The sequence below is a fragment of the Rhinichthys klamathensis genome, unplaced genomic scaffold, assembly GCF_029890125.1.
Source record: "Rhinichthys klamathensis goyatoka isolate OS25496 unplaced genomic scaffold, OSU_Roscu_1.1 h1tg000114l_1, whole genome shotgun sequence".
NCBI classification, from domain to species: Eukaryota; Metazoa; Chordata; class Actinopteri; order Cypriniformes; family Leuciscidae; genus Rhinichthys; species Rhinichthys klamathensis.
In genome coordinates, this window is record NW_026606651.1 from 950,027 (window position 1) to 963,497 (window position 13,471).

Below are 13,471 nucleotides of genomic sequence, written 5' to 3' on the forward strand. Positions count from 1 at the left end.
TCTTTCTCTCTCTCTCTCTCTCTCTCTCTCTCTCTCTCTCTGCATCAGTAAACACACTCACCCACTGACACACTCTGTACCCTGCGATCTACCTTAACAGCATCACCTGAAAGCCATTATGCAGGCATATTTATTCATATAGTCACACAGGACATACCTAATCATTCTTACACGTTTTAAAATAATAAAGTCAGTATATGACATTCTTCTTTGCAAAACCTTTCAAAAGTTTCAAAAAAGAATCAACTCTTTCCTGCGACACTGAGGGAATTGTCCATCATTTACGACACAACACTTCCCCGCCATTGACGGTATTTTCCGGCCCTCCGTGTTTTTACTGTTATTCGTTAGGGGGCGCTATTATGCAACTTCTGAAAGAGTACAGAATCTCCTGATCAAAACACAGACGAAAAAGAAGCAGAAACATGGGACATAATCAAGGGGATAATCCACCAGCCGGAAACTGAAGTCTCCCCGGGGGCCGCCGCATTGGCTAGGCAAGCCTTCACCTGCTGTTAGCATTCCATTGACTCCCATTCATTTTGGTGTCACTTTTGGCCCTTTTCCACCAAAGCATTTTGAGAGCCGGTTCGGAGCCGGTGCCTACTCGCGAACCAGCTCTTTGTGTTTCGACAGCCAAAGAACCGGTTCTCGGCCAGGAAAATTGGTTCCAAAGCGGCACCAACTCTTTGCTGGACTAGAACCGTTCTTTTACCACGTCATGCTTACGTCGGGGGCTGGGGGCGGGTTACTGTGAACAACAACACAACGGGAATGGGAAAGCTAAGACGTATGGCGACATACACAGTGACGTAACGACGTCGTTCGCTGGGCTCTCTAGTCAGTGGAAAAACAAACAGGTTCTGAGAAGGTTCGCAAGTTGAACCAAGTTTGAACCAGCACCAGTTCCGAACCAGTTCTTTTTTTGGTGGAAACTAGGTATCTGACAGTGAATAACTTTACATCTGAGGCGTTTAAAGACTCCATTTGTCCATTGTTTATTTCTAAAGAAACCCAACAATGTATAAAAGGCTCCATTACCTTGCAGTTTTTGTAAAAATAGGCTAACGATTGCGTCATAACCACGCAACTCTCTGTCGCAAAGTAGAGAAATTACTGTATAGACAGGAGGAGAAGCTCGCATGTCAATCGGGGGGACGTGGAGGCATAAAGTCAAGGGAGAAGCCCATAGAGAGTCATAAAGTTGCTCCTGCTGCTGCTCAGCTCCTACTCACGCTCTCCGGCTCTGCAAGATTCGGAAGGGAATGATTCAGATTCCTCTTGGCGCAGCTATTAGAAGATGTACAACTGTAAGTCAGGTTGCTCACGTCACATCTACGCCGTCAAGCTCAGTTTGAGCCTGGGCAGTCGCTCAGCCATCAGGAAGTGAGTGCTTCTAATTGACTTTTACTTTTCTCTGTTGAAGTCTATGGTCGCTGTGTCCATTTCTTTTACTGTCTATGGACATAATCATTGCTTTTGCATGTTGAAGTCTTTGGGGGGAAGAAGCGATTTTCTCAGCTTTTTGTTAAAAATAATATAATATAATAATAAAAGAAAAAAATAATGCATACTTTTTTTCTTTTTTTTTAAAAAAAGCATTGGCTTTTGTTTTTTGTTATATTTCATGCTCAGATATTCATACAACAAAATATTCTGGGGGCCATAACATTTTTGCGAAAATTATCAAAAATGCTGGTGGGGAAAGAGTTAATACTTGTATTCAGCTAGGATGCATTAAATTGATCAAAAGTGACAGTAAGACATTTATAATGTTCTCACATTTCTATTACCGTTATTAAAAGAGTTCTGAAATGTTTTATTACAGTTTCCAAAATATTAAGCATCACAACTGTTTTCAACATTGATGATAATAATAAGAAATGTTTCTTAAGCAGCAAATCAGCATTTTAGAATGATTTCTGAAGGATCATGTGACACTGAAGACTGGAGGAATGATGCTGAAAATTCATTGAAATTGTAATAATGTTTTACAACGTATAAACTAACAATAATAAAAATCATTATTATACTGCAACAATAGTAACAATAATCAGATGACAACAAAAATGTAAATGTTAAAAGGTGTCTGTGTCATCATAGTAGATGTTCTGGTATTTGATAATTCTCAGAATTTGGTGTTACTTGAAATTACTTTCTCGAAAATACAGCAGTATTTTAAAGGAAGTTTATAAACAACTTTGATTAATTTGTAAAGTAATTTCAATTACCAACTTAAATTGAATCACATAACATTAACTAGGTCAGAATGTTACATGGGCCGATTTTGCTTGTCAAATATATAAAAAGTGAATGGAGTTGATTTAAACTTGTTGGGTCACTTGATTGAGTCGCTCACACCTCTAAATGTATCAAATCAGCCCTGACTGTCGATTAAAAGGTGTTACAATATTTGAAAGAAGACAGTTAGGAGGAGGATTTCTATGAGACTTGTAATGATCATTATGTAGCCTATCCTGACAAATCATGACATTAAATCATTTTTAACCTGCAAAAAAAAGATCTCCAATATCTTTCGAAGTCTTAATACATATGCATCCGAATGTTCTTACACTGAAGACTTGCAAAAAGAAAAAGAAAGCATTAAGCAAGCATGGTCACACTGTTGTGTCCCACAGAAATTGCATTCTGCAGAAAGTGGACATTACTGATCTCCTCCAAATGAATCATTCGGCTAATCTGAGTCATACGCAATGAAACACACCAATGTTTCTTTACTCAGGGGATGAGTAAATTGCATCTGTAACTGCACACGCCATCTTTAGTTTTTTGTCATCTGCAGTTTCACTGACGTTCCGTTTCTGAAACTCATCTCAATTACTTCACTATACAGTACCACATAAACTGAACATCTGTCTGCAGCCAGCACTGTGGATGTGTATGCGCGATTGTTAAATATCTGCAAGTTTACATTTGTGTACTTTTTTTTAACCAAAAATTATAAGTAGTTGTCTACTGCAACTTTACATCTTTACGAAAACTCCAGAATTATTTATGGAACATGAATTGCCACTTACACTAGCCTACTGTTACATATACATATCAGATCGGAACTAGACCCAAATGGAGAGTTTTCTAAAACTATGTATAATTGGCTATTTGTCCATTAGTTAACATTAAGTAAAGTCATCTGAGAAAAAAAAAGTGATTTGAGAGAAAGAGCAATATGGTCAATATTGATTTGATGACAAGTATACACAGATATACACCGAAACTTTCACCAATTCTCAAATGTCATTTCAATAATGCATCTTTAGATAAACCATTTAACTTAATAGATTTGATTATACTATAAAAAAAATTATGAAAAATCTCAAAAATACAAAGATAAAATGTGAGATAAAAGACTACATTTTAGTAAAAACTTTAAATCAATTGACTTTAAATAAATCATTAGACTTTAAATAAATCATTAAATAATTATCTAAAATGCATATACATTAAAAGAAACGTTTTATTTAGCAAGAACCCCTTGACTTTAAATAAGTCAATAAAGTGGTATATATTACTGCAACAAAGAAACCCAGCTGAAAAATATGAATACTATTTATTTTATTTAGATAGTGATATTTGTAATATAAATACAAAAAAAAAAATGTATAAATAAAATAAATAGTATTCCTATTTTTCAGCTGGGTTTCTTTGTTGCAGCAATTACATCTTATCCAGATATATTCCAAGAAATGTCTATAAAAATCCTGAAAAAAAATATCTCGACAACGTTTCGGTCTTTTTTCTCAGTTCAAAAGAAACCAAATTACACTTAAAAATTGTAGTCTGACAAAAAATGAAATACTTTTTTCTAGAAAATTGCATATTTGTGTAATTAAGTGTATGGAAAGTGAGGCTCTGACATCAGACCTAGAACCATCCAAATCCTCTTCTCCTTCCTCAACAGAGCCGTTCCTCCTTGGGATCGAACACAAGCACAAACACACAGTGTATGCTCGGTCAGCACTCCTAATCAACAAATGACATGACAGGAAGTGAAGGATAGGAAGAGAGAAGTATTTGTGACACTGTAGCCATGAATGCATTCACAGAGAAACAGAGACCGTGATCCAACTAGAATACAGAGAGGCTTATGACATGACAATACCGTCAGAGAGCTGGACAAATCCACTTAGCAACCCTAATCACTGACCAAAACAACAATGTTTGACAGAAATGTGTCTTTTCTTCTTTTTCTGACTGTTTTTTTGTATGGGGCCAAAATTCTAGTGGCGTCAACCAGGAGAAAAGACACCGGTCTTGCAAGAAATCCAATGACTAAACTCATTGTAAACAAACTAAAAATGACTGAGTCGACTTTCAGGAATCAGCCATTCATTGTGGGTTTTGCCCTGCTTTTCCCCCTTACACATTCATACATGCATGCAACGCATAACCAAAACCATTTGCCAGAGCACCACGTGGCAGAACGGCAACCCAAACACTGGGCGGCAGAGGCAGAATGCCATCTTGGAGTACTGCTATGTTTAAGCGGATGAGGAAGGAAACACAAAGATTCGGGTTTGTATCATGGACAGAAAGTGAAGAAAAGACTTCTGCTTAAACGAGAGGAAGTGCTTCAAAACGGACAATCTCATGAGCTGAGCTAACAGCATGAATATCAATACCACCTTGTTTTTCATTTAATGAATCTAGTAGCCAACCGGTAACTAATATATTACCTTGCCAGCCCATTTCAAAAGGACAGTACGAACGCATGCGTCTTGGGGGTTGACTGGCTTTCTGCTATCTGGTTAATGCGTAGCACACATTGTAGGATATTGGGCTGTCCCAGATGAAGGATGACCAATCGTGTTGTGGTTTCTGTGTCGTGGCTCCTAAACGGTGGTTCTACGTCGTACAGTGTGAGAGGTTCAAAGATGGCCGTTTTCAATGGCTTGCGACCAAAGATCGCCTCCGATAATTCTCTCACAGTGTCAGAAATTTAACATGATCATATCAGTGCGTTTGCTGCTACGACCAACTGACTAGCCATAAAAAATGCAACATGAAATGGCGTACTGATCAATGCGACATGGTGTTAAAACTACTTACCTCAAGCTCCATTTGCAAAATTGGCATGCCAACCTAGCCTTGACTGCATCCATATTCTCCTCTTTCGCTTCCTTCTCTTTTCTTCAGCGCACAACATGCGATTCATCTTGCTCTATTTGTTTACCACTAGCGCATGCTGATGACATTTTATTCTTCTATACTAACTTGCATCATAGCCTACGATTCAACAGGTGTCATCATCGTACAGTCTACATACTTTTTATTACTTTTAGCTTCTGACCAAGGCTGTACCTCAATACTAGTTCTACTCGATCTTAGTGCTGCGTTTGACACTATCGATCATAAAATACTCTTGGATCGACTACAAAACTACACTGGTGTTCAGGGACAGGCATTAAGCTGGTTCAGATCGTATTTATCAGACCGTTACCATTTTGTTTGTTTAAATGGGGAAAAATCGAAGATAACGTCAGTAGATTATGGAGTGCCGCAAGGATCGGTGTTAGGCCCTCTGCTATTCTCAATATATATGCTGCCACTTGGTAATATTATAAGAAAACATGGAATTAATTTCCACTGTTATGCTGATGACACTCAATTATATATTTCATCACGGCCAGATGAAAACACTAACTCATCAAAATTGACAGAGTGTCTTAAAGATATAAAATGCTGGATGACGCATAATTTCCTGCTACTAAATCCAGATAAAACTGAGGTATTACTTGTTGGTCCAAAAAACTATCCACAAAACCACTTACAATACAACTTTAATATAGAAGGATGTCCTGTTACTTTATCCTCTACGGTAAAAGACCTGGGAGTTATACTAGACCACAACTTGTCTTTCGAAAATCATATTTCATATGTTACAAGAACGGCCTTTTTCCATCTTAGAAACATTGCTAAATTACGTAACATGCTATCTGTTTCCGATGCAGAAAAGTTAGTTCATGCATTCATGACCTCGAGACTAGATTACTGTAATGCTTTATTAGCCGGTTGTCCTGCATCCTCAATAAACAAGCTACAGTTAGTGCAAAATGCAGCCGCTAGAGTTCTTACTAGGTCCAGAAAATATGATCATATAACACCGATTCTATCATCTCTGCACTGGTTACCTATCAAGTTCCGTATCAATTACAAAGTACTATTACTGACCTATAAAGCCCTAAATGGTTTAGCTCCTGTGTATTTAATGGACCTTATATCGCCCTACAATCCATCGCGTTCTTTAAGATCACTAAATTCGAGGCTTCTAGTCATTCCTAGGATATCTAAGTCCACTAAAGGAGGGAGGGCGTTCTCACATTTAGCTCCTAAACTCTGGAATAGCCTTCCTGATATTGTTCGAGGCTCTGACTCGCTGTCCCAGTTTAAAACTAGATAAAGACGCATCTTTTTAGCCAAGCATTTACATAATGCTTACCTTTTATTATACTGCTGAATCAGATCAAATGCATTTAATACTATAAAACTTGAAGAGACTGTAGGTTATCTGTATAGGTTGCATAGTATTTGCAGTCATTACGTTCCTGTGTATATTGCGTGAATGACGGGTGGTTGGGCAGATATTGTGTTGCGGTAGGTAGTATGCCATACGGAACCGTTGTCCACTGAAACTGCCTATTCACGCACCAGTGGGGCTCGACAGCCTTAGTCAACGGGTTGGCGCGTATGGTTGGGTTGGGTTGCGGAGAGATTGTGAGATTGTGGTTAGGTCTCAGCAGCAGGAGGGACGTAGAGGTCAGTAAGCTGGGCTGAGTTGAGTGGGGGACGGAGGGGGGTGATTTTGGGACGCAAGAGTCACTGTCTTCATGTTTTGTCTTTTACGCCTGTGTTATGGAAATCATCATTATGAACAGCAGCTACGCTAATTATTTTCCCTTTGCTTTTCTGCTGTTATCTCGGGACGCGAGTCCCGAGAAAATGGCGTTCGTCAGCTCCAGTTTGTATCCAGCCTCTCACGGAGACTTCAGATGCTCCAATCACAAAGCCTATGAAGTGACGACTCAACACGGGCGATATGGACTCTCTATGGTGGACGGCACTGATCCTCAACAACTCGTCTTAAGACCGGCGTGCATACTTGGACTTCCAAAAAATACTCTAAATGTTCCGATCCAATCTGACTTGTAATGCTGCCCGAATCATGCACTGTTCTTCCGTTGGCCAGAGGAGAACTGGCCCCCTGACTGAGTCTGGTTTCTCCCAAGGTTTTTTTCTCCATTCTGTCACCTGATGGAGTTTTGGTTCCTTGCCACTGTTGCCTTGGATTTTGGCTTGCTTAGTTGGGGACATTTAACATTTAATATTCAATAATATTATTGATCTGCCTTACTTAAGGTGGACGTTGACACAATTTCTTTTAGAAACAAACTTTGTTATATTGTTATATTGTTTTTGTTATATTGTTTTCATGTTATCACTGTGAAGCGCTTTGATACAATCTGTATTGTAAAAAGCGCTATATAAATAAAGGTGACTTGACTTGACTTGACTTACATACATGTCGTACCCAAGTTTATTAGATCCAGTGTGATTTGTAATGATCTTATAGGATTGCTGAAATCGCTCAGTCTGTAGCAGGCATTAGGTGCATGTCTGACATCAACAGAATCACAAGTCTGATTACCAAAGGTACCAAACAATCTCAAAGGTATCCACTGCACACACAAAGAAGCTTAAAGGAGAACTCCGGCGTATAACGCTAGTAATGGGGACATTTAATAAGTAAAAAGAAATCGCTAGTTAATACCACTAACAAGACTCAAAATAGCCCCACACAGTAACATAATGAGGGTCCCTACATGCAAAACGAAGCATTGAGAACTTTGTAAGTGTACAGACCTTTTAATAAGAAGATAAAGATAAAGACAGTCCACTTCGTGTATACAGACAGGAGCCATCTTTGGAAAACAGTCTCGACTAATCAAACCACGAACGCCATTCATACAGTTCAGAAGTTCACTGAACTTCATACAGTTCAGCTCACTTAGCACGTCGTTCGTGGTTTGATTAGTTGAGACTGTTTTCCAAAGATGGCTCCTGTCTGTATACACGAAGTGGACTGTCTTTATCTTTATCTTCTTATTAAACGGTCTGTACACTTACAAAGTTCACAATGCTTCGTTTTGCATGTAGGGACCCTCATTATGTTACTGTGTGGGGCTATTTTGAGTCTTGTTAGTGGTATTAACTAGCGATTTCTTTTTACTTATTAAATGCCCCCATTACTAGCGTTATACGCTAAACAGTTTTTAGAGATAAAACTCTTTACATTCGATTATCATGAAAACAAATCTCAGAGAACGGTTGACTAGGTACCAATGTTTTATTAGACCAAAGGTTCATTTTGCGCCGGAGTTCCCCTTTAATTAACAGTGAATCCAAAGATTTTTTCTAGCTTCTACATTAAGAAGTCATCATGTTATCAGTTCAAATTCCTTCGGTATTATCGCCTACCATAACCATTTGGACACATGGTGACTATCACTTCTACTGTAAAAGCAATTGAGCTATAGGGCCTAATACGTGTCAAATCGGTCTTGTTAAATTAATGTGGCAGGAATATTAACACAATAACTAATACTAGAGTTAAGAATTATACTGGACTACAGGAAATCAATCAGACTTTGAATAATTGTAATTAATATGCCATTTTTGGTCTGGCCATGTTTAAATGGATGTTAATATGGAAGACACACTTTTTCACAGTTTGTGCAATAAAACAGTCCAAGTTCAGCAAATATAGTCACAAATCAAAACCTGCTGACAGTAAACTTGCACAAGCAATGATAAGATAACAGGTTTTTCTCCATTATTAGTCATAGTTATAGTGATGACAAACACACGTGATTAGTCAAACAAGGGCCGGTTGCATAAAACGCTTAGCCTGGTCTTAGACTGGTCATAACTTTTTAAAGTCAGTTACATGAAAAGGTAGATTGGTCTAATTTGAATCTGAAACGTAAGAGTGATAACTAACTGCTAGTTGGTCAGACTAGTTCTTTAAGGGATAGTCATTAATTACTCACCCTCATGTCGTTCCAAACCGGTAAGACTTTTGTTTATCTTCCGGACACTAAATAAGATCAATGTTCTGACGTATTACCTGGAATCGCTGATCTGTGTTTATTACGTGAACAGGGTAGCAGACTGAGATTGAAGAGAAGAGATTGTCGAATAAAGTGGGGGGTTTTTGCACACAAAAAGTGCTCTCGCCGCTTTATAACATTAAGGTTGAACCACTGGAGTCACATGGACTATTTTAATGATGTCTTTACTACCTTTCTGGGCCTTGATAGTGGTTATAAAAGGTCAGAAAAGCTCTCGGATTTCATCAAAAATATCTTAATTTGTGTTCCGAAGATGGACGAAGGTCTTACGGGTTTGGAATGACATGGGGCCAAGTAAATAATGACCAAATTTTCATTTTTGGGTGAACTAATCCGTTATGACACAGTCTTAACTTAGCAGCTATGTTTATGCAATTGGCCCAGCGCTAGCTTCAAAATGTTAAATACCAGCTAAGTATTTTAGGCAAGGCTTCAGGACCAAAGTACAAATGTCTGCTTAAACATACTTTCCCAGAGTTCCTGTATTAATCACAGTTAGGCTACTAAGATATTGATTACAATAACCTCATGGCTTGCTACTAATGACATCTTTAACTATTGATTATAGGTGGATTCCTGTTATGTACTTGATGTGGTTACCTGGATTGATTTATAAGGATTTTTAAATAGTCTAATTGTTTAATTTTTTTGAACGTGGGATCCTCTGTTGTTGTGTTTAGTGTAAAAATATATCTTGTGTTTCATCTAAATTATTGGTGGATGCCATTAATATGGTTAAAAAGATTATACTGAATGTGGATAAATGTTGTTAAAAATACAATCTTGATGACGTCAATATAATTAATTGTTTAAATAGTGGGTGGAGGATTAGATTATCTAACATACCGAAGAAGGCCTGCGAGCCGAAACGTGTTATTCCTCTGTGAATAATGTAAAAAAAAAAAAAAAAAAAAAAAAATCTGAGTGAGGATCAGAGCTGTATTTTGAAGTAAACTGTTCAAAAACTGTAAAAATTCAACTAAACGAAAATTAGAAATGTTTCCTTGGCAAGTAACAGAAATAAGTTTAAGTTCAAGCACTAAAATTACTAATTTGAAATAAATAAATACTAAAACTTTAACTGAAATAAAAATAAATTAAAGCTAAATAGTGATAGAATCAACAACATGAATAAAACAAAATGACAAATGTACATAAAAATTACTACAAAATGACTAAAAAAAAGGTTTTATTAAAATGAAAAATGAAAAATATTAAAACAAAAGAAAATTCTGTTATTAATAAAACCTATAATTGTATATAAAAAATAAAAAAACACTAAAATAACACTGCTCTATATGACCAGTGTTTGGAGGGGCAGGATCATTTTCAGGAATGACATCATGCACTGATGACTTTATTAAGAAAGGTCAATTATGATTTCATGTCGACTTCATGAGCTTCAGGAAAGCAACCTCCCAAAAAATGTGTGTGGAAGAAAGAGAGAGAATACCAGAGAAGAAAGAATGCCAACAACTGACCTTGACAGTCAGTGGAGGAGAGAAAGGCCCATGGGGAGAGAGGAGGATGCATGTTTTCCAACCTGATAAGAGCGGGACTAATTAATTAAAAATAGATAGAGACCTTTTCCACAAACTATCTGAAAGTGACATCACTGCTGATACACGTCCCTCCTTGCTACACCTGATGAAAACCTCCCTGATAGTGACAATGAGAATTACTGCAGGATTAAAAAAACAGTGTGTGTCACTGACAAAAATTGACCAACCTTTTTTAAACTCCTCCAACATGGAATCCAACTTGGTGTCGTGAAACACAAAATGGACCGGATGGTTGTAGAACTTAGTAATGGTCTTCAACGTAGTGCAGTCATCTGGATCCACAAACGCCAGGTCTTTCACAAATAGGATGTCCACGATATTGGTCCGTTCATCCTCATAAACGGGAATGCGTGTGTATCCGCTCTCCATGATCTCCGACATGGTGTTGAAGTCCAGGACAGTGTCGCTGTTGATCATGAAGCAGTGGCTGAGAGGAGTCATGATGTCCTCCACTGTCTTAGTCCTCAACTCCAGAGCTCCCTGGATCATGTTCATCTCCTCTTTCACCAGGTCATTGTACGGTTCGGTCACCTTAAGCATCCCCACCAGCTTCTCTCGGTTGTACACGGTGCCGATCTCCTGGCCTAGCACGCAATCCAGGAGTTTGCTGATGGGGAAGGACAGTGGAAAGGTCAGAAGCATGAAGAACTTGGTGATGTGGATGGTGTTGGCACCCACCGCCAAGCCGTGGCGAGAGCAGAGCGCCTGAGGAACGATCTCGCCGAAGATGACTATACCGATGGTTGACGCCACCACAGCCCCCAGACCTGAGCCGATGAGATCATCGAGCAGGATGGTCAGCGTGGTGTTGACCAGCACGTTCCCGAGGAGAAGAGAGCACAGCAGGTAGTTTCCTTTCCTCCGTATGGGCTCGATCTTGCGAGCGTACTTCTTCTCTTTATCAGTGCCACAACTCTGCACAATCCGCAGCTCCATGGGGTCCAAAGCCATGAGCCCCAGGTTTAGACCACTGAACATCCCTGAGAGCACCAGGAGGCAGGCTATCAAGATTATCTGGAACCAAATGGGAAGCAGCGACTTCTTCATCTCCACCACACGCAACCTTCCATCATCTTCTTCCAGCAGGTACCACTTCCCATCTTGGCTGTGTCTGATGCACAGCGCATATTCCCTCTGGGACTCACTTTTCCTAAGTGCTTTAATTTGGACCCCCAGCACCCCAGAGGTGCCCTGGCTGTTGACATTCATACTTTTACTGATGGAGATGTCTTTGGTGAAGTCAACACAAGTAGTGTTGATGTCAGAGCTTCTGCCCTCGCTCTGATCCACGAACTTAATCTGCTCCCAGGTGTCATTGCTGATCTGCAGTCCGTAGAACCTGAGCTGGATGTCGCTGTCCTCGGATACCTGTATGATCCCATCATCGGTGGTCGTGGCAGGCTTGACGCTCCTCTCCAACCGCATGCCGAGGATCCGGCTGTCGCTCCCCCAGGATTCCGCTCTATTCGCACAGACTCTACTCCAAAAGAACAGCATTAAAGTTAGCGTGTACCCTTTCCAACTGCATTCTGTCGCCATGTTTGTTTCACTCTGCGGAATGAGAGTTGACGTCACCTATTCATTTCAAACGACCACGCCCCTTCATTAACATATCGTCCGCGGAACTCCAATCAGCGAGTGGTTCGTCACCTTATGAGGAAGAACGAGCCTTCTTGGGTTTGGTTGTTAAGGAAGACCGGTTTTTCTGTGCTATTAAGGTGGAACGGTTTGTTTTACTGTCCCAAACTCTCATTACGTCTGAAAATATGAGATAATACCGTCTATAAAAAATAGCCGTTTTTTACGGAAAAGATTACTTGCATAGACCAAGGAGGCATTAAACTGATCAAAGCAACAGTAACATATTTATAATGTTACAAAAGACTTCCGTTTCAAATAATTGCTGTGCTTTTGAACTTTAAGTGAACTGTTTCAACATTGATAATAATAAGAAATGTTTCTTGAGCACCAAATCAACACATTGATTTCTGAAGGATATGTGAATTCAGGTTTGGTATCACGGGGGGGAAAAATGATTTTAAAATAGATTAAAATAGTAATTGCAATAATGTTTCACAATATTACTGTTTTTACTGTACAGCCTTAATGAACATAAGAGACTTCTTTCTTACGACTCCAAACGTTTGAACGTTGGTGTATACTACAGTAATTAACGTAATTTAAAATATACGTTAGGAATATAATATTTTCATTACACTACACTAATGAATGTCACAATACAAAATATCTTTATTGTTTTAATAATCGTCGGATTTAAACGCATATATGAACTTTATTTCAAATATTTTTAAATGAATTAATTTATATGATATATTATTTATGAGTATAAATATTTGTAAATGTGAAGGTGTGTGTAGGTATGTTTTTTAATGCTTTGGAATTGGAAACGTAATGAATCTTCAAACTGTGGCAATAAAGCCATTCTGCATCCTTAGATTCACGTTTTTACGGCGCCATCTAATGGACAGAGATGTAACTGGCTTGATTAAAATGGATCAAGCAGCTTCACCAACAGATGGAGCCATCAGACCGGGTACAAATGAACACCACTGCAACTATATCACACATTTTGATATTAAAGGGATAGTTTATGGGCCCCATTGATTTCCATAGTATTTTTTTTTTTTCAACTAGGAAGTCATTGGGTGCCGTCAACTTTAAAATATCTTCTTTTGTGTTCAATAGAAGAACGAAACTGGTACTCGGCCTAACTATCCCTTTAACAGGGATTAAAATACTCAC

The 13,471-nt window shown here is 38.7% G+C and overlaps 1 protein-coding gene across 2 annotated transcripts in view; it reads right to left on the minus strand.

The window, feature by feature from the left end:
• The window catches only part of LOC130088087 (metal transporter CNNM4), a 38,549-nt gene extending 26,266 nt beyond the window's left edge, over positions 1-12,283 (minus strand). The window contains exon 1 of one of the 2 annotated variants that reach the window (XM_056254704.1): positions 10,876-12,283. In XM_056254704.1, the coding sequence (XP_056110679.1) occupies positions 10,876-12,247 (1,372 nt within the window). In that variant the 5' untranslated portion in view covers positions 12,248-12,283. The remainder of the gene's footprint in view (positions 1-10,875) is intronic. The other variant, XM_056254705.1, reaches the window with a different exon arrangement.
• Positions 12,284-13,471: the final 1,188 nt, after the last annotated feature.